Here is a 20640-nt window from a genome sequence, read left to right as displayed (position 1 = left end):
CCAAGCTTTTTGTTTCTCTGTAGAAAGCTGCAAAGCATACGTTAATTAAGCTTGCAAAAGAAATGTTGCCTACATGAATGGCAAAGTAAAGCAAAATGAATTTGCTTTCTAAAGGCTTTTTTTTTTGTTTACTGTACAGAATATAAGTCATTAATCTGCATGCTGAGTAGTCAGAAAGGACTTATGCCAAGTAGTCTCAGGATAAAGAAACTTCAGTTTACCAGTAAATTTACAGATACTATAAATAGCTTTGTTAAAGAATGTAAACAATCAATGTACACTGCAAAGTATTAAAAAAAATCAGTTGCAGTTACTTCAAGTATAAGTGCCTGAGAAGCACAGAATTTACTTTTTAGAGCCCAGTTCAAGCACCCAATGTGTGATGTAAGAAAAAAGAGCCCTTACCCCAGTCCTGTTCATACAAGGCTTGGGAAAGGCACCATGATTCACTTATTGGCATGTGTGGATGCACAAAAACAAGATGCTCTGTGAGATTTCAACATAATGTACCTCTAACTACAAAAAAAATTAACTTCAACTGGGGAGACCAAGTTACAGTTTACACAACACGCACAAAATAAGCATACATATCTTTTCACTATTTCAGTACACAAAAATGCATTAACATTAAATCAAACACTGGAGCATTTCACTAAGGTTACTGAATTACAAAGAAAAAAGCCAGACACTTAACTCTAGGCAAGTTAAAAACACGAAGTAGAAAAAGATACCACTTTTTAGCCTACAATATAGCACTATGAAAGTAAATTCCAAGTATAAGTGTATTACACATATCCTTATTTTGCCATAACATAAATGAAATTAACAGTTTGACAAATACAATATTCCATTAAGTCAATTATTTACTAAATCACAATATAGAAAAAGAGAAGTCTAGAATTTAAAGTCATCTTACATTAACTATCCAAGAAACAGAACTTTAAACATGTTGACCTCAAATGCATGAAACTGCCAAATTCTTAAAACTGGTACAACTCAAAGGTTGTGACCTAGAAGTAATTTCTCAGGCTCTCCCAATATTGATGGTGGTTTTCTCAAATGCCAGAACAATTTAGTTCAACTGTATTGAACAACACTTCCATTGTACCTCACAACATTTTTGGAATGCATAAGGCCAAGGAAGTAACAGGAAAACGTAATAAAGGTCACCTTACAATTTTGCCTATCTTAGGAGTAGTATTACCTAATTTTCCAAGGGTTCCAACATTTATATATGTATGCGTAACAGAATATAAAAATAAATGCACTCAAAGGTAAAGTGGATGCTTATGCACCACAAAAGTTACCAAAAGTAGTTAAAAATTTTATTTAAAAGAGAGCATATTTAACACACAAATCTCTCCTTAGAAAAGTGAAGTGTACTCAACACGTTATTCATAAGTGAAATTACTTCTCACTACAATAGTTAAGTTTTCCAGGTATCCAGAGCATCACCCCTAACCCATTTTCAGCTTCTAGCTACGCAAACCTGAGGAAATTACTATATTAACCAGAGCGTGTAGATATTAGTTCATAATAAGAACTGAACAAAATCCAACTTTAGTAGGACTGATTGACTTCTGAAATATGAATTTCCAGAGCTAAAAAGACACATGCAACCTGAAAGGGTAGGAGAGGAGGGCAACTAATCGAAATGTTTGTTACTTTCACAAGATGGATGTTCAAGCTGCTTTTCTGCATTACAGAAGAACGATCTATGCAAACTAATCTTTAAAATTGAAAGTTCTGATCTAAATCTACATAGATTTAAAATTAATACCTGTGAACTGTATTGTTTGAACTTCTCAGCGCTTTTTAGAGAAAGAAAATACGCATAATGTTTTATGCAAACCAACCACATATGAGCTTCTGCCAAAAGAGTGAACTCCTTTAGATGCCTATGAGAGCAAACTAAATTCTTATCAAAAGTCTTTTGATAGATACAGTGCAAAACAATTTCACTGTTTAAAACACAAAGGCGGGGCGGATTGACCTTTTAACTTAGTTTCAAGCAAAAGGAAAACTGCAAGCACACATAATTAATGTTACCTAATTTCCATCAAAAGCAAACTACGGTGTGTAGTAGTTACATAACCGCTAGGTTCCAAGCCTAAAGCAAAAGGAATCATCACTGCTGTTTCACTAAAAAGAAACCAGAAACGCTTCCGCTATGATTATTGAAAGAAAATCCTTATTATGGTTGTAACACATCCTCTTGTTTCTACTTCTTCCCAAGCTCTACACACTCACTGCTGTGTTTTCTAAGTAAAACACTAGTAGCATTATAATGATAATTTATAGACAGTTGCAAGTTTCCCTCCTGAAGTTATACCAGCACAAAACTCTATCAATCTTTTCTCCTACAAACGGGAAAGTACAGCTGCACTTCAGCAATTTCTTTCCTAACTCCAGTTGAATTGATAACAGAGACAAACCAGTCAAAAACATCTCTACACTCTGCTGACCAGAAGTGAAGTTAGTAATGACGCTAGCAGGGGTGATATGTAGAACATTAGGAAAAAGAGCATCTCTTAATACCCATTCCAAACATCCAAACTGATGAAAGAGTGCAAAAAGACCATGCTGAAGCTTTCTCATGTTTAAATGTGAAAGCTAATAATCCCCAGAATTTCTTACCAGCTCTTTCAGATTTTTCTTTCTGTTCTTTTAATTCCTCGCCTTTTGTAGTTATTTGTTTGATCCGAGCACGCAGTTGGGCTATCTCCTCCTCCTTCATTTCCAATGTTTCATGCATTTGTCGCTTTGTCTCTGCAATTACCATGCCCTATGGAAAAGGTCCTTGTGATAAAAAGCTAGCAAATAAATAAAACATACAGCTAAAACAATTTCAAGCCAGGACACAATCCTTGTCAGGAATAAACTTTAGTCTATTACTACAAGACCAGAGATCATGGTATTTTTCTATGTCAGAAAACAGAAAATGCTAACAAAAGGAAAATAAGGATAGGGATTATTTTGAAGAGTAACCAAAATTTCTCTAGTGGTAAAAAGAACTCCTCCAGCAACTAAGGACCATCAGAAACCTTCCTCCTTCTGGTACAGATACTTTTCTTTCAAACATGCATTCTGTAAAAAAACCAAAACTAAAAGCATTGTAGTGCGCGTGCTTCTCCTTAGAGAACATGCACATGCAATGAGCATTAGTCATGTTGCTTATTACACCACCAGAAGTTACTCTAAGCACCCAAGACTGTGATAAAAAAACATTAAGGGACAAAAAACTGAGAAACTCTTCATATTCCTAAGAAACTACAGTTACTTTTCCTTCATTGGTCACTTTTAAATTCATTTACATTTTATGTCATCTTCAGTAGTCTTTGGTGGTATTTTTGTTTGTTTTGGGTTTTTTGTTGTTTTTGGTTTGGTTTAGTTTTTTGTTTTAAAGATGGCATTGAGGAGTGTATTGGGCATAATTGCTCCATCCTGAATAACATCATCTTGCAGTATTAAGGATAACCTAACAGACAAATACACCAAAGTATCTATACAATAAAATTCTCAGGTAGCTTAAATTATTTGCTCATTAAAACATAAACCAAACCACATCAGATAACTAAGAACAGCTTCTAATACCAAGAAGCCAGATATTTTGAGTTTTAAACAACCTTCTTCAGAAACTACGCAGTTTAAAGAACACTTTTTTGTTTACCTTGTCTTGTTCTAGCTGCTCAATCAAATTCTTTGCATCACGCAGCTGCGTAATCAGTTTAGTCTTCTCAGCCATGTGAAGGTCCTAAAAAAAGACCCCAACCACAAGCTTAAAGCACTGCCATCTGAAGACAATACCTTCTTCTGACAAACAGCTTAGGTTTGGCTCTGACCCTGCACTATGCCTTGGAGGAAGAGCACAGAATAGAATCCAGGGAAATTGAAGTAGGCAGCTTTAAATTACTTTTAAATCTCCCAGTGCTAGGCTGCCTCATGGCTTCCATAATAATTCAGATATCTGAAGGCTTTGTTACAGCCTCCACAGTTCTCTCATGGATGTCAGAGCTGCTACAGCAAAATGGGAAAGAAACATGCCTAAGGCACCTGCTCTATGAGCTGCATCTCAGCTTACAAGAAGATCTCAGCAATGCAACATAATTGGCCATTACTGGCCTTGTTCTGGAAAAGGTCCTTAAAATACTCGAGTCTTTCAGAGCTCTTCCAAACTGGGCTAGTGCTTAGAGACCAAGACGGAGAAGGGACTCTGATCTCCAGACTGCAGTTGAGTACAGCTATACTTATCACATTTTCATGTTTCCATTACTATCAGCCACCTTACTTTTACTCCACACTCAGCATTAATGGCCTTAAAAGGAAAATTGAGCAAAACAATAATTTAGCTTTGGGACTGCACTTATGTTATCTTCACTATATTGTGCTCTCCACTGTCCTGCCTTTCTGTGTTTTCTGTTCGTTTACATAACAGATGCCTCTTCCACTATGTCTAAAAGGTTTACCTCTGCTCCACTTTTCTCACTTTACCCTATGTCTTCTGTGCTATGACAGTCTTTTCCTCACCCCAACTTCCCACAGCTACTTTATTTCTGATACTGTTTTTGATGGTTATTCATACAGTAAGGTTTCATACCCTTCTTTACAGCTTTTTGAGTCATTCCTCAATGTGTTCATTCCAGGTGGATTTTGCACCTTTAACTCCAAAAAAGTACAGGGACAGTTTGTTTAATGGTCTGCCCTATTAATAAATTTTGGAAATATTGGAGTTCTTACTGTGTTTTAGTAGCTACCCATAAAGTTAAGAGCATTTTCCATACTTTCATTTTCTCCAGTTCCTGAAGTCTCTCTTCTAACTGTTCTTGAAGTGCCTCTTTTTCGTTGGTTAATTGGGCGCAGCGCTCCTTATGTGACCGAATCATCTCCTTACAACGTTGCAACAAGTTCTCTTGGCGCTTCACCCTCTGATTAAGAGTTTCCAGTGTTTTAACAGAATCTTCATTACCCTCTACAAGACAACATACCAACATTATCATATACACACCATTTCCAAAATGTAGATCTGCATTAATCATTCACATTGTGGGCGACTCACAGGTCTTTAAAGTTGTGCAAAGTCTGCAAAAGTTCCTAGTGACTACTATAACTGCCAGAAACATGCTACACATACACAGAATAGTAAATACAGTCTTTCACACCAAATTAATTTACAAAACCCCAGTTACTATACAAGCTTCAAAACCAAACTATTATTCAACAAGGTTTTCTATGCAATTAAAAAGTCATCATGATTTATAAACCTGCATGCTGCTACTAACAGAATATTCACAAGCAGGAAAAAATGCGAGGCAAAGCAAATCACATCTCTCAAGTGCCAAGCACACATATTCCTGCTTTCCCAGGGCTGGGTATGATGTTAATTCTAAAATATCCAGGTTGGCAATACTACATTCTGCACAATATAGGCCACGTTTAGCGTCTTTCTGAGCTGTACTCCTCTCTGTATAACTAGCACATTGGATAATATTTTACTGTGTGTTCTGCTCTGATGGTCTGGATGCTGTAAGAGTACTTGGCGTGAGAATAGGATCAGACAGGTTCAGAGGTTCGGTTCACGACCATAAGTCTTACACACTATAGTCCAGAAGCAGACTTCAGCACCAGAAACACCTTGAACCCTGATTCTTAGGGACTGGATACTTACGTTATTTCCTAAGCACTACAAAAGACATGATGCTGGATAAGAAAATCTCTGATCTAACCCTTCATATCATCCTAACATACAAAAATCATGGCAGGTGCTGAACAAAGATAATTTCAAGATGCATGTTCACCTCTGAACCCTACCTTTTATGAAGGATAGCAATGAACAACACTTTCATTATATATCAGCATTATAATGTCCCTTGCTCCGTAATCAAATATACACAATGCTGGGAGTCCCATAACTCAAATAACCTCCTGATGTGAGGAACACTTAGATTATTCAATAGCATGAATATCAAAAATGATCTTCACTTTTACTTTTTCCTGAGACAGGGGGAAAAGAAAAAAAAAAAAAAAAAAAGATAGACTGGCAACTGGTCTCCTCTCTAAACTCCAGGGATAGGTCCTTGCTAATGGGGGACAGAATCTCTTTAATCATATTAAGTGGGGATAGTAACAACCCCTACCGGCAAAAGCAGTAATTACAATACTGTCATCAGTATTGACAAAGGCAAGATGTATCACATTTTAATTCTTATGAAAATTTAGTATCTTAGAAGGGTTATCCTGTCCTCTAGCTGCCACACTGTTTTCAAAACAATTGTCTCCTTCTAGAAAATATATTCTTACTGTGACATGTTCAGCCCTAAGTATTGTTACTCCATCATAAATAACAGCAGACTTATTCCCCAAAATTCAAGATCTCTTGAAAAAAGCCGCAATACCTACCATTGCTTCCTGGTTCCACAGTATTTTCTGTACCGATTTCTTTTGTTGGACTTTGAACTTGTGGTTCAGATTGGATGTTTGGGTCAGGCAATTCAGTGCCTATCTGACCATTCTGTAACCTCTGTTTCAGCAACAATACCTAAACGAAATGTTCTTTTTGTTAAAAAAACCCCAAGGATTCTAAGTAGATCATGTTTTCATCTTCAAAAATAGAGAGAGTTAAATAAAATTGATATCAGCAAGTAGAGAAAGGAGAAATCTGTCTGAAATTTTTTAGCATTTTTAAAAATCATAATTATGTTTCCAATTAACAAAAATAGTATCATTATGAGTGGAGAAACAAAGATCAATTAAGCAAAACACACAAATTTTGCCAAAGCAATTTTAGCTCAAACATCTGCTAATGTTATGTTCTTGATAACAAAGACATTACAAAGGTATTTAAGCACAGATCAAACAATCATATTTAACACGAGTGAGATTTTACAAAGGTATCCTCTACCACAAAGACACACTTATAATTTCTAAATAATCATAAATTCTCAAGTAAAAAAGTGAAAAGTTCTCAAAAAAAAAGTAGGAAGAGCAGTTTTAAAGAACGACTGTTGGATAAGGTATCTTACCTGAGTTTGCAAGACACTAATAAGTTGATCCTTTTCTTCTAAGGAAGCATCAAATTCCTCTTGGAGATGTTTCTTAGCTTGTTGATCCATCTGGAGCTCCTGAGAATCATAAATAAATGTATCTCAAATTAAAACTGAAATGTGACTTTAAAAGGCTTATCAAAATATTATGAAATAATATTAAAAATACCTCTTCGCAGTTGTGACCCCAGCATACAACCATAAAGTGGATATTTCTTTTACTATACAACATTCCACACAACATAAGAACATCCCATTATAATACCAGCATTAAAACAGCAAGAATCTAGACTTTATGCAAAATTATCAAGGATTCTTTCTTCCTAAAAATAAGTTTGTATAGGGATCACTTCAAGCCTGCTCCTGAAAACTGTTTTCCATGCACACATTTCTCCTGGAAGTTGAAGACTGCACTTTGGTAAACTAGATGCTTCATTTAGCCACCAGATTAAGTCAACGTAAACTGCAGAAATGTAAATTTATCTTATGCTCATTCAATATGCTAGCATTCTAATATGACAAATGACATTTATAAGAGCAGAAAGTTAGCTTTTTTTAATTCCTCAAACGTGTCTCAAATGAGAAAGCCAGAGAATGCCAAAGAACTTAACTATGTGGCTTGACTTGCTACTTACTTGCATTCATTTGGCTGAATACCTTTAGAAACTTGTAGATGTTGCCTAAATTCATTAGTAGGATCTATATAATCTTATAAAATACTGCCTTAGGGAGGTTTCTCATATTTACTTCCTATGCTTTTAAAGTCTAAATATTTTAATTTCTTTAAATACTTATTGTTCTAATAGAAAATAAATGTACTTAAAGTTAAATTAATTCACATCTAACTGGTTATTGAGAGAATCAAACCATACACATTTCATGCATACACTGCAAATTATTTCCCAAACTTGTATTTTAATTTTTTTTATTTTTATATTTACTTCATCCATATATATCTTCCCAGTGATTTATCCCAGAAAACTAATGCTTCTATGACCATTATTCTGCAAAGATCGCTTGTATAAAAGCAAGCGCCACCCATAAGCATGGGTTCTGTTAGCCAGGCAAGGACAGAGGATGACAGAAAGAGAAAGAAAGGAAGAAAAAGCAAACAAGAGACAAAACACAGGGCACTGGATGCTTCCTGCATTACTTTCCATCAACTCTGAATCTTGCTTTTATGCTCTTTGGCTGCCTATCCCTTACCTCCAACAGTGAATCCCGGCTGCCATAGCTGAGCCCGATACCAGCTTTTGAGAACTGCAGCTGTGTGAGCTGAGCCTGCCCAGCCATGCCACAGGCAGGACAGTGCTGGAAAACATCACTGGGAAAACTATTCCTCTCTCTTCCTCAGTAACTATATCCACTTTTTAACACTGCATTGCCTCAGGTTCTCAACAGCTACTGATCACACTTGTGCCTAGTACTTCTGAGCTTTAGAAGCAATTCCTTCCAAGCGAAGCAAAGCAGCTCAGTGCAAGAACAAGTGCCAAAGAGATTTACTGAAATTGACACAGAAATAGTCCTCTTTGGATCCCAAAGTGCTTTCTGATCCTTGTCCGAGAAGGAGAACACTGAAGACTGCTTGGCTTGAAGACTGCTGTTGAGGAATTACTCTTAATAGCAAAAAAACTAAGGTAAGCAAAAGACACGTTGATTTCCAGGGACTATTTCACACTGTCAGCTTGGCCTCAAAGGAGACTTAGTTTATTCTTACATGGCCCTCTTCGAAGAAACTTGTCTGATTCAACATATTTATGGGGAAAAGGGACTGTATGATGAAGAAAAGGATCTTTTAAATTAATTTCTGATAACAAATTATTACATCAATGAATGATCTATTTTGTACCATTTTAGCTTCCACAATGGAAATGTACCATTTTATTTGTAATTTTTCTTTTAAGTCTGTTTTACCTAATGCTATAACACTTGGGCTTCCAAAAGACCAAAAAACTACTTTTTGAAGTTTTTCAATTAATAAAAAAGAATTTCAGTGTTAGATTTGAAGGAATCTTTAAATCTACAAGATTTATAAGAATGAAATTAGATTTTACGCCAAATATATATACAAATTTATATATATATAAATCAGAAATACATATAATTATATATATACATGAATCAGAAGGACTATGACAAAAGAATTTAAAGATAAGTATGCACACGTCCAACCCTTTTTCATAATCAAAAACTTTAACTCTGGTATATATATGCCTTCCAAACTTTACCAAGTACCAATAAGCTGGAAGACTAAACCTACTGGAGCATGCAGATATATACTTAACACAGAATGAGCTTCTTTCATTTGACCTTATAGTGAACTGGGAAAAAAAACACACTGGCAAGCCGCTTCGGTCAGTTATGCTGTGGGTTTTCCCCTCCTATGGGCTGACAGTTTAGCTTAGGACAGAGTGACAGCACAGGCGCAGGCTCCGGCTCAAATGAACATGGCACACCTAGCACTCTGGCCCGCTGTTCTCAGCTGCTGGGGCAGAAGCAGCACTGATCTGAACCAAAATGCTACCCCCGTGGCACACATAATTCACAGTCTGCTTACCTGGATTACATCCTGCATCGCTGAAGCGGTGTGCCCTGCAATTTGCCAGTGACCTCCTTTGAAATGACTGGCTGCCCGACTGGTCGCATAGGGGCAGCCCCTTGCAGGTGAGCATGAGCCCTGGGTACATGCACGTCCGCATGCTCACAGTCTCCATCCCTCACCTCAGGGGACTGACCCGGGTCCCTGTCTGCAGGCGAGACACCCGACTGCCTGGACTTAGTCTGCCTTCAGGCAAAGGTGAGACCTTGCCATGGTCTGACGGCTCTTGCAACCTCCATGCCAGTGCTGCTGCTCAGCACGGCGCACGCCAAAAACACAAGTGCAGCCACAGAGAAAGCCCATGGCTTTGAGCAAGCAGGCACCCAGCTCCCAAGCGAGGTAAGAGCATGGACAGAGAGGCCCTCACACACCTGTCTCTGAACCTGATGCTGCAATGGCTCTTGGGGCAGTAAAAAGGCTTCAGCTTCACATTGTGCTTCACCAGGGTTTGACAATATGGCTTTTGTGATCTTGCCTTTTGAATTTGCTCTGCCCAATAATTTGTACATGTCTTGTAATTAAGCCCGATGTGTTTATTGTCAATACCAGATACAATAGAGCTTCTCCTTTTAATTTCACTATAACCTAAGGAGACAATAGTCATAACACAACTTACCTGATTTTACGACTGAAATCAAACTATACTGCAAATCCATAAAAACAATGTAAATATTATAATTGAGATCAAGATGAGTATTTTTAAAAATTCAATCATAAATTTTTTTATTGATAGTCATTAAAATCTTTATTAAAAAACGCCTATTACTTGTATTTGCCTAACAGTATTTCTCAATACTAGAAGAGCAAAAATTGCACAGGGACATCTACTGCTGGGCCCAACAATACTGCAAGAATCACACACATTTCCACCTATTTCACAATGAACAGAAAAGGAGTTCAGTCAGTACGATGAACTGCTCTCTCAGAGTATGACAATAAGCTGCTGAACGGGAAACAAGCCAGAGAACTAAGCCCATATAAACAAATGAAAACAAGTGGTAAAAAAACCTGCTGTGCGATAGAAAATATTTTGTAAAGTGAACAAAAAAATCAAAGGGCAGAGAAAGATCCTATGTACATGTGCTATAAAGTAAATACTCAAGGAAGTTACCTCTCTCAGTTCTCCAATTCTGCGAAGTGCTTTATCCTGACTTTGACTCAGAATGCCCTTAAAAAGAGGAAGAATAAACATCAGGTGTATTAAATGTAACTTTCCATATAAAGTATAAATTAATTCATAGAATTGTATTTCAGCAGAAGAATTAATGATTTCTATTTCTCCTTCAAGTCAAACGATGTGTAAGTATTATCATAAACTGCCAACTGTGGGTTGGCAATCTATCATCTGAATTCAGCTGATGCAATAAAAAAGGCTGGAGTACAATAGCTTCACAGTTATTTCAACAAACCAATATTAGCTTGGCTTCCTTAGAAATCCCAGCTAAGAAAGACTCTTTTGTTATACACACACACATATATACACACAACTTACTGTGTAAACACACACACACAATGCAGTGAAAATTAAATCTGTATTTGCACTATACATTTTAAGACTCAGAAAAGCATTCAGGTAAGAGAGGATGAAAAGTAATGCTTACCTGTAGCTTCTTCTTCTCCCGCTGGATAACTTGATAAGCAGACACTAGCTAAAATACAGAAATCAGATATAATGATGATAATGCATCCACTTATAGCTATCAAAATAATTTGCTTAGCTGCATCACTATCTGCATTTTCAAACTCTTCACTTCTCTTGAGAAAGCTCTTCCGACAGAAACATACTTAAATTTTCTCAATGTTTCATTTTTCCATTTATAAAATATCTCCAATGTATTAAAAAAATAAAGCCTACATGACAAAACAATGAGGTTACTCAGCATTCATGCACAGTTTTCCCTTCACTAAAAAGACCTCTAAGAACAGCCATTCTTCAATACAGGCAGCCAAAAAACCAACTGTATCAGAAAGTTACACCTCAGACATCTACCCCACAGGGATGTACATTTGCAAAAATACACTTACAAGTCTAGCAGAAAAAGGTCTGTGTAATACTGCATGTTCTCATCCCATGTGCTTTGCATATACACAGCAGACAAAGAAAGACTGGAAGTGGACAATATTTCTCATTGTAAGCTGACAAAAGGACTTCATGAGTAACTGCACAATTTAGTTTAATTAAAAATTTGATCACAATTGCCTAAGCTGTCCAAAGCTGAAGTAGCATAATGGCACTCGAAACTAGAATATTCTGTTTTCAAACTGCTGAAAAATTAAAGGAAAACAAATCCAAAATACCAAACCCAGAAATCTTTAAGTCAAAAGATAGCTTCAAATTCTTATTTAAAATAAATTAGGATTTTTCAGAATTCAAAATTAATTTTCATTTCAGTGTCATACTTATTTTGCACTTAAAAGAAAACTAAAACTGCTATGGATGGTTTCCCTTCCCGTATTTTTTGAGATGCTACTTTGTATCCTACTTTAAATGAGAAAAAAATTTTACATCTTAAATTCTCATTATATATTGAAACTACTTTCTTCCAAGCTCCAGCAAAACAATTTTTTCCAACTGAACTCAAGAAACTCACAAAACCAGAAAAACACCCAGACCCTTCTGATAGAGAAAATTAAGACTTGCTGGACAGACTACACGAAAAAAAACAAACAACAAACAAACAAACCAACCCCAAACCAAACCTACAAACTGAAGAATTTTCATTTTGGCAACACTGTTTACATAAACTTTTAAAAAATACACCTTCTTATACTATCTGCAAGGACAAGAATGAAAAATTAATGGGAGACAACAATTCCTGAACTAATGGAAGACAACTGTTTTTTCAGGTATAGGCTGAATACTGTAATTGTTGTATACATATTTTAGATTCCAGGGATGTTGACCATAATAGCCAAAAGTCTGCACAGGAATTTTTGTATTTGAGGGCAGCAAACATTTAAAGAACTGTAAAAAAGAGTGCAACTGGCCAGTTTTAAATGCAAAACACACACGTACTTAAAAAAAAAAAAAAAAGAAAAATCCAACACCACCACTTGGAAATTCAACACCACCGCTTTACTTTTCCCAACAACTTGGAAAATGAGTAGCAAAACTACTTATATCATTGGTTTTCACTAAAATAGCAAAAGAAATAGTCCTTGAATGAATTCCTTCCAGGGAATACCTGGAAATTAGGGGGAGTAGAACTTATTTATTGAAAAGAAAATGCTTGCCCATCACATGTATATGGAATATACACTGTGTACTTCAAGAACAAGTTTCAGAAGAAAAGTAAATTTGCTGTCATGAGAGTATAAGCCATACTCGCATCTGTACTGAACTCCACCCCTTGCTACAGGCTTTCAGCAGAAACAATCATAGGCCTACTTTGTGTGAGTAACTACTAATTAATCTCTATTACTGACAACGTGAAATTATTTACAAACAAGAAAAGAAAAGGATTCCCACATTTTATTACCAGAAAAACATTTGGCCTATGTAGGCCAAAAATAACTAGACTTACAAGAATAACTTAACTTCCACATTAGCTGTAAGTTGATCAATTTGCTCCAAACGGGAAAACAAAAAGATTACCCGCTACTGCAGTATGGGTTAGCCTCATCTTTTCCCCTCTCCACCCAGGTAAGTCAATAACAATGTTGCCTACCTCTGAGTATTTTCCCCTATAGTTGCCCAAACTGCGCTCCATTCTGCGCAGTCTCTGCAGCAACTGCTCTTTGCTGAGGCTGTCCATATTTCCCGGAGGCTCTTCTGTTTCGCTTTCAATGTCAGAAGGTGGATCAAAGGTGGGACCGGCTGCATCCAAGTCCAGTCGATTCAATGAGTCTCTTGAAGAAGTTCGTACCAGGGACTCCTTGGAAGAAGAGCGGAACAGCGACTCTTTTACTGGGCTTCGAAACAAAGACTCCATGGAGGGAACTCGGAGCTGAAGCCTCTGGGCAAAAGACTGACTGTCACTCAGCTGCAAAAATTCAAAGCAAGTAATTACTTCTGCACTGGTTTTAGGCAGACACACACACTACAGCCCAGGAAACGGAGACCTGACCTGGGCAAAGGAACAACTGTTCCCTAACACATGCATGACACCAAATAGCTACCACTCCCTTAGAAGAATCATCTCCTTGTGCAGAAAAATCAAGCATGCAACTACCAGATGTGAGCAATTTCAGACAGCAACTAAATCCAATAAACTACGGCTCTGATTTAAACTTCAAAAATAATGTATTTGTGTAACCCCTTTAAAAAGTGGATATGTAACTAAAATAAACAGTTGCATTTACCTTTGTCCCAAATGTATATATAAAAAAACAACCTTTGACTCACTTCTTGATGTATTAAACAGAAGACTGTATTTATCTCAAAGACAGAAAATATCTTCCTATGATTAAGAGAACAAATTTATTGTATAAGTCCTTGTAAAACAGTTAGTTCTAGCATGCTATCTTAAACAGTCCTTTATTTTATTTTAAATGTCTTTATGATTTTTACATAAAATGCAATTATTGATTTATGCAGCTAAGGTACTTACGCTGTTCTAAAACAAAAGGTTCTGTGCTAGGGTACGGTATACTGCTGGTGCTACAGAAGTGATTTGAAAGCATTACTGCACGATGTTGCCCCCCACAATCAGATGTTGGGACACAAGTGCTAGGAGCCACTGCTAATCCCAATCCAGCAAAGTGAACTTTTTGTGAGACATATTAAAGAATGACCTCCACCTTTATCACTAGTGACAATTTTTTTAAGCCTATCAGTTCTTTTCCTTTGGCTAGAAATTAGCTTTCTAGCCACACCACATGCCCTCTATTTTTGAAAGTGAGCTTAACGCTCCATATCCCGTGCTGGCTGTGTTGCTGAGCCATGAGACGCACTTCAACGCAGGCAGCCTGCAGCACGCCTCAGATACTGCTAACCTCCCCCTGCAAAAAAGCTCCACGCATCAGTGACAACACTTAATACCAGCTAATGGGATTATACACAAACAAAACACCCTAGTATCCTGACAGGCAAGTACTTGTCATCCATACTCCAGCACGAAGATATATACTGGGCACTTAAGCCAACATAACACAAAAACAACACGGCAGTGAAGTAGGAAACAACCACCCCCCCCCACCCCCCCCCTCCGCATCCTCCCCATACCTGCGGGGAGGCTGGTCCACTTCCATTGTTTTCTGTGGATCTGGGAAGTGGTTGTTTATTTAAATTCTACAGGAGGAAAAACAACTGTTAGAAGGAATAGACTACAAGGACTGTAATTCACTGATTCCTACAAACAGCATCTGTGCTTTTACCTTGCCTGTGTTTTTAGTACTTTCTTTTGAATGTTTATTAAGATGTCTTCATGCAAACAAGCTAGTTTGTTAAATTCAAAACAGATTGCTGCAATATACAGAACTACAAAGCAGCTATGTGTGCATGGATTAGTACGAGACACCTGCAAATGCTGACATCTCCAATTAAATTATTCATAATTATTATTTATGTAACATTTATGCACAAATCAAAGAGACACCAAAAAGACAAAATGATAGCAGGAAAAATCTAATTGATGAGCAGTGTTGTTTACAGCCAACATGAGTAACAGTGGAATCACACCGTCTTTCTCTGTTTAAGTACATTTTTTGGGGGGGGGGGGCGGGGTGTGTGTGTGTGGAAACTACCTGGAAAAAAAGTGCTGGTAACAGGCTGTTTAAGACTCTAAACAAGCACAGGAAGAAAATCAGACTTTCAGAAAAAACACCCTGTGAAAAACTTCACGTGTACATTCCTCTGCACTCCCAAACAAAGAAAAACAAAACCAAAAAAACTCACCCAAAAACCCAAAACCAAGGCAACAGAAAGCAATAGTTTTGTTTGTTCATTTGTTTATTTTACCAGAGTTCAGACATTTCTGTTCCTAGTCTGTCTATCCTTTTTTTCCTATGTCCTGTGTTTAGGCATTTTCTAACCTGTACAAATCCAGACAGTTTTCTGGTGTTTAAACCAGGTCAAACTGAAGTAGCAAAACATGCTAGAAATCAGCTTTTATATGAATTTTTTCCAAGAGAAGCAAAGCACTGAGACATATCAAACAAAGTATGAGGAATTCAGCTGAAAGCAGTGTAACTTTTAATCAAGATGTACCCTGATAGCTATATGCAAGCTGTAAAGTCTAAGGTATACATACAACTAAAATACCAATCATAATCAGCCATGTATCTGCCACATGATTACACCCACAGCTTCTACTCTGTGTGGATAGGCAGATAAGCATACACAAACATAAATGTAGAAGAGGAATGATTTAGTGTAAAAGGGCTTAAGAAAGGTTTGACACAGAGCAAACTTAAAAGAAGTACAAAAATACCACAGAAGAAAGAGAAATCCAGGCAGTTAAGGAAGCCAGAGAAATGAGCAGTCACCCAGATTCAGACAGAGCGAAATGAACAATAACCAGCCATACAAGACGACTGTTTGGATTTGGAAATTGCGCTTCACCTGGCTTGAACAAAATCTGCGTTCTGCTTCAGAGCACTATCCTGTTGCTAGTTTATTCCTAGTGGATTAACAGCTCTTACTGGGTTTTAAACTAAAGCACTCATACATTTTTTTTCTTGGCTCCATTACCTGTTCTTTTTCATTTCCTAACTGGAAAGTTAACAATAAGGGTAATCCAAATAAATTTTTATCTTCTGCTTTATAATTTACGAAGCATCTAACATGCTAGTACTGGACTGACAACAGAGGAAGACCAATACTTTACCAAGAATTACAAACTAACTAAAAACACTTCTTTCAAAAATCATATATTCTGATACCCATAAAAAGAATTAAAGTAAACTATGGAGGGTTTGTATATCTAATTCATAAGAATAATTTAATAATATTTAAGATCGATTATAAAACACAAGATTAAGTAGATTTATTAAATCTAATAAAGTGTTCATTAATATAAAAAACATGGATGCTGTTCTTTTCTGTGAAGATCCTTAAAAAGCTGCCATTTCAAAACTAAAATTAATGTTGCCACTTTTAAGATTTTCCTATTAATTGTGCTGACATCTTTGTATTCAATCTGTGTGAACAAAAGTAGAACCTCTATTTGGGATTAGACTTTCTATTGGCATAAATCATAAAAGGGATACACTGGTAATCTTTCCTATAAAAACTGGACCACCACAGGTATCTAGCTGCTGCAATTCTAAGTCACTGTGCTCTAGGGCAAAGGGTCATATTCTGGTGTCCACACAGTGAAAGGTAAGCATGAATGGAAGCTGCTATATGTAAGTATGGATTCAAGAGGCTTTGAAGAGCTTAAAAGCCCTGGCCTTTCATAAGCCTTAAGAGATGTTTCAGCAAAACTAGAATCACAGAGCACAGGCTGGCCCTTTGAAAGTCTTAAAACCAGCAGAGTGATGTCAGGGTTTCCGGAGACCAACAGAAGTCTTTCCTCCATGAACCCACAGAACATACACAACTGTATCTCTATCCAAAGAGAGCTATATTTACAATCTCTAATAAAAAGGTTGCTTTTTGTTATTAAGATGTATAAACCAGAGCTCAGTTTTAACTGGACCACATTAGGGTGTCCTAGCAACACTTGTGCTTCCTTACTTCCCTATTTCTGAAATGCAAACTCATTCATCTTACTTATTTCTCAGAAGTATAAATAGATTCATAAGCCTAAAGAGTGAAAGCTTAAATGTCTGCATTTAAAAACATTTTACTGTTCTCTCTCCTTCTCAGGTATTCCAAAATTGAATAAATTATGGAGGAAGGAAGGAGAGCTTAGTATACATTTTCTTCCTTCATTTTCCTTTAATTTTTCTTTAAAAACCTTTCTATACAAGAGTATTTGAACTGTTTTTTCATGCAACAAAACCCATGTAGCTTAGTTAGTAAAGAGTTTATACTAACTTCACCTATGGCAAAAAATCCACAATTACAGTCACTTGTCTATGATGCTCACTCTCTTGGATCACACATCACTTGCACACACAGTTAAAATACTGGTCTGTTTTAGCAGAATTAATACACATTTGTGTGTGTTGATGAAACTTTCCCTCTCCTGCATCTTTAGTTTACCTAGGTTTCCCAAACATATGTAATGGGTTTTTTTTAGTATATATTTGTATATAATCAGCTCTCCTCTTCCCTATAAACTTTTAAATCATTATTTCCTCCCCCCCAATTCTTACTGTGAGAGGACAGCTCTAGAGCTTTCAAAAAGTTCAGAGAATAAAATCAGTTTTACAGGTCATGTATTATTCATACACATTGGTAACAATAACTCTTACATTATAATTATTTGCTATGTATGCAGTCTATAGTCATATAAATATGCAAGTCAGTGATTCTTGCCACTAAAGTATATACTAAAAGATAATATAAAGACAACATTTGAGCATTCAGAGAATTATGTTTTTTGAAATGCAACTGTACTAGGCATATTCTGTAGTGTAGTGAAAAACAGCCCACAACTGTTTACTGCTGTAAGTGTAGAAAAACTTAATTAAATTTGCAGTGAAACTTTAAGTAGTGATCACTAGACCTGGAATGTGGTCAAAATACCTAGACCTGGAAAGAAAGAAAGAAAAAAAAATCTTAACTATTTCAGAACTACAGATTTCAGCACAATCCGAATGTCCTCTTTGCTCCCCATCAAAAAGCTCAATCTTGAGAACACCATGACTGAGCTAGTAATGAATCTGTGCTCTGAAGGCATGCTCTAAACAAGCATAATCCTTTACAACAGATGAAGACTTTCCACAGATCACATTTTGAATCACTGTTTCAGTCCAATCTTGCTTAGCTTGAGAGAGACAAGTCCAACACAACATGGTGTGTTGTACTATGTCATCTGCTTATCAAATTTCTATCCTGCTATAGTTTTCAGTGACTTGTCATTTTCAGCCTCTGCGTGAGCAGCAAAAAAGCACTTGCTAAACTGGAAAAGCAAAGTAATCATGAAGCATGAGGATGAGCTGGGATTCTTTAAAAAAACACTGGGTTTTGAATCACTACAGACTCAGGAATGGCATGCCTCTGAAGCATGTGAAAGGTGCCATCCCAGTCCGATGACAATAATGAGAAGAATACAGGTTTATATGTGTGTATGTTAGTAAGTAGAAGGCTGCTTTCCTCCCTCTGCCTGCTTCTTTTTCTCCACTCCTTGTTCTCTTCTCACTGAGCTTCTCCACTTGTATACTATGAAAACAACATTTCCAGGCAAAGAAATAGATATTTAAAATAAAATCTAATTATTAAAAAACCCCAACTATTTATCCTCACAATAACAGCTGCCAGGTTACCAACTAGAAGTAGCTGAATTTCAGTGTCTATGCGAGATAATTATTTCCTGCTACCATTAGTAGTAAATGACATTGTGAGGCTTTCACTGTACACAGCAAAAAGCATGTAATTTTTAGACAAAAACAATCTCAATGTTTATCATATCCATTTATCTTGAAATACATAGACATACGTAAAAATGAAGAGGAAGACTCAATCATATTAATGAATTCTAAGCAACAAACGTACAAACTTGTGCACCAATTATTTAAAACCTGTGTAGAGTATGGTTACCTGTATAACAGAAAACGTGTTAATTTTTTTATGTTACAATAAATTCACATCATACAGCACACCAGCCAGGAGCTATCAGGTACTACCTCAGTGAAATTTAGTGCAGGGTTAGCAACAGGGTAGTTAAGATAGATGCCTTTGTGAGAACAAGCCACAAGCAACACTAGGTTTGCCGTCTAGTACAGTACTCTCCTCCCCCTGCTAAAGGCATCACTAAGAGGGGTGGGAGGACTCACCACACCGTCACTCTGTGGCTTAGGTTGTTTGGTGGGATCCAAAGCAAAGATAGTATACTCAGAGAGAAAAGCAGGTTCTGCTATCATCCCAGCTAGCAGCTGTCATTCAATGCAAAAAGTAGGAAAACGAAAATAAATTAAGTAATAAGGTAAAGAACTTTGTGCGATTTCACTCAATTTTTCCACACTATTCATAAAACAATACAGCAGTTTATGAGACAACAGAAATTGATAAAGGCAGGACATAACCAGAAAATATGCATTAGATCATTTCAGAACAGCCAAAATACAGTTTTGATCATTTAGAAGTAAAGAAACACACAATTAAAAAAAAGATCCTAGTTTAGCCAAAGATAAAGACAATGTTTCAGGCACCGATACTGTAATTTTTTTTTAACTTCTGTGGATGACTTATCTTGAGATACCACTAAGCCTTCTTTGCTCTGAGTTATGTGTGAAAAACTCATTATTCTAAAAATTCTATCAGTATTTCAGTTATAAACAATATAAATTGCATGCTTTTGACTATTTATCTTCTAGTGCTTTTATACACTAGAATTCTAACTCCATTAAAAAAAATAAATTCCTTACAAAATTTTTCAAACTACTAGCAGACTATTTTGTAAAAACACTACAAGTTGAATTAACATTTTATCAAGTCAGTATCAAAGAAGAGATTTAAATTCCTAGAGACAAAAAACATGGAGAGAAAGAGACTGGAATTTGAATTCAAACTGGATATATACATGTAATTTAATGCAATCCTAATGCTGTTAGGATGCTGTAACAGATTTCAAAAAATATTCCTCTCACGATTTTACTCACACACAAAAGTTCAAGGTTCAACTTACTTATTGCCTGAGATTTCAGAACTGTGCTGTCTGCTGACTGAACCAACACACAATACGGTTTTTCTTTCTCATTATTTCAGGAAAGTTTTGTTTTATTTCAAGTTACTAAATAGTATTTTTAGGAATCAAATCTATTACAATGTAAGTTAGAGTTTGGTAATTTTTTTCATGACTGTTACATTGACTCCAGTGCTCCAGTAGATGAATTACATAAATTCAAATTGAGAGAGGAAAAATATTTTCTTGTGTAAGATCTGGAATGCTACATGACTTGCAATTTCTGTCCACAAAACCCTTTCAGAAAATGTATTAAGTGCTTGATGTT

The 20640-nt window shown here is 36.4% G+C and overlaps 1 protein-coding gene across 7 annotated transcripts in view; it reads right to left on the bottom strand.

The window, feature by feature from the left end:
- GOLGA4 (golgin A4) overlaps positions 1-20640 on the bottom strand; it is a 71101-nt gene that overhangs the window by 35712 nt on the left and 14749 nt on the right. For 3 of the 7 annotated variants that reach the window (XM_072853599.1, XM_072853600.1, XM_072853601.1), the window contains exons 3-12: positions 19465-19563; positions 14804-14869; positions 13308-13622; positions 11241-11288; positions 10751-10807; positions 7020-7118; positions 6397-6535; positions 4782-4969; positions 3671-3754; positions 2638-2785 (exon numbers count right to left, since the gene is read on the bottom strand). In XM_072853599.1, the coding sequence (XP_072709700.1) occupies positions 2638-2785; positions 3671-3754; positions 4782-4969; positions 6397-6535; positions 7020-7118; positions 10751-10807; positions 11241-11288; positions 13308-13622; positions 14804-14869; positions 19465-19563 (1243 nt within the window). Of the gene's footprint in view, positions 1-2637; positions 2814-3670; positions 3755-4781; positions 4970-6396; positions 6536-7019; positions 7119-10750; positions 10808-11240; positions 11289-13307; positions 13623-14803; positions 14870-19464; positions 19564-20640 lie in introns of those variants that run through there. The other 4 variants (XM_072853603.1, XM_072853602.1, XM_072853604.1 and 1 more) reach the window with 4 other exon arrangements.

This window comes from Ciconia boyciana, chromosome 2 (assembly GCF_034638445.1).
Source record: "Ciconia boyciana chromosome 2, ASM3463844v1, whole genome shotgun sequence".
NCBI classification, from domain to species: Eukaryota; Metazoa; Chordata; class Aves; order Ciconiiformes; family Ciconiidae; genus Ciconia; species Ciconia boyciana.
Note: the sequence above shows the minus strand (reverse complement) of the source record. Positions and strands in the feature narration are given on the sequence as shown.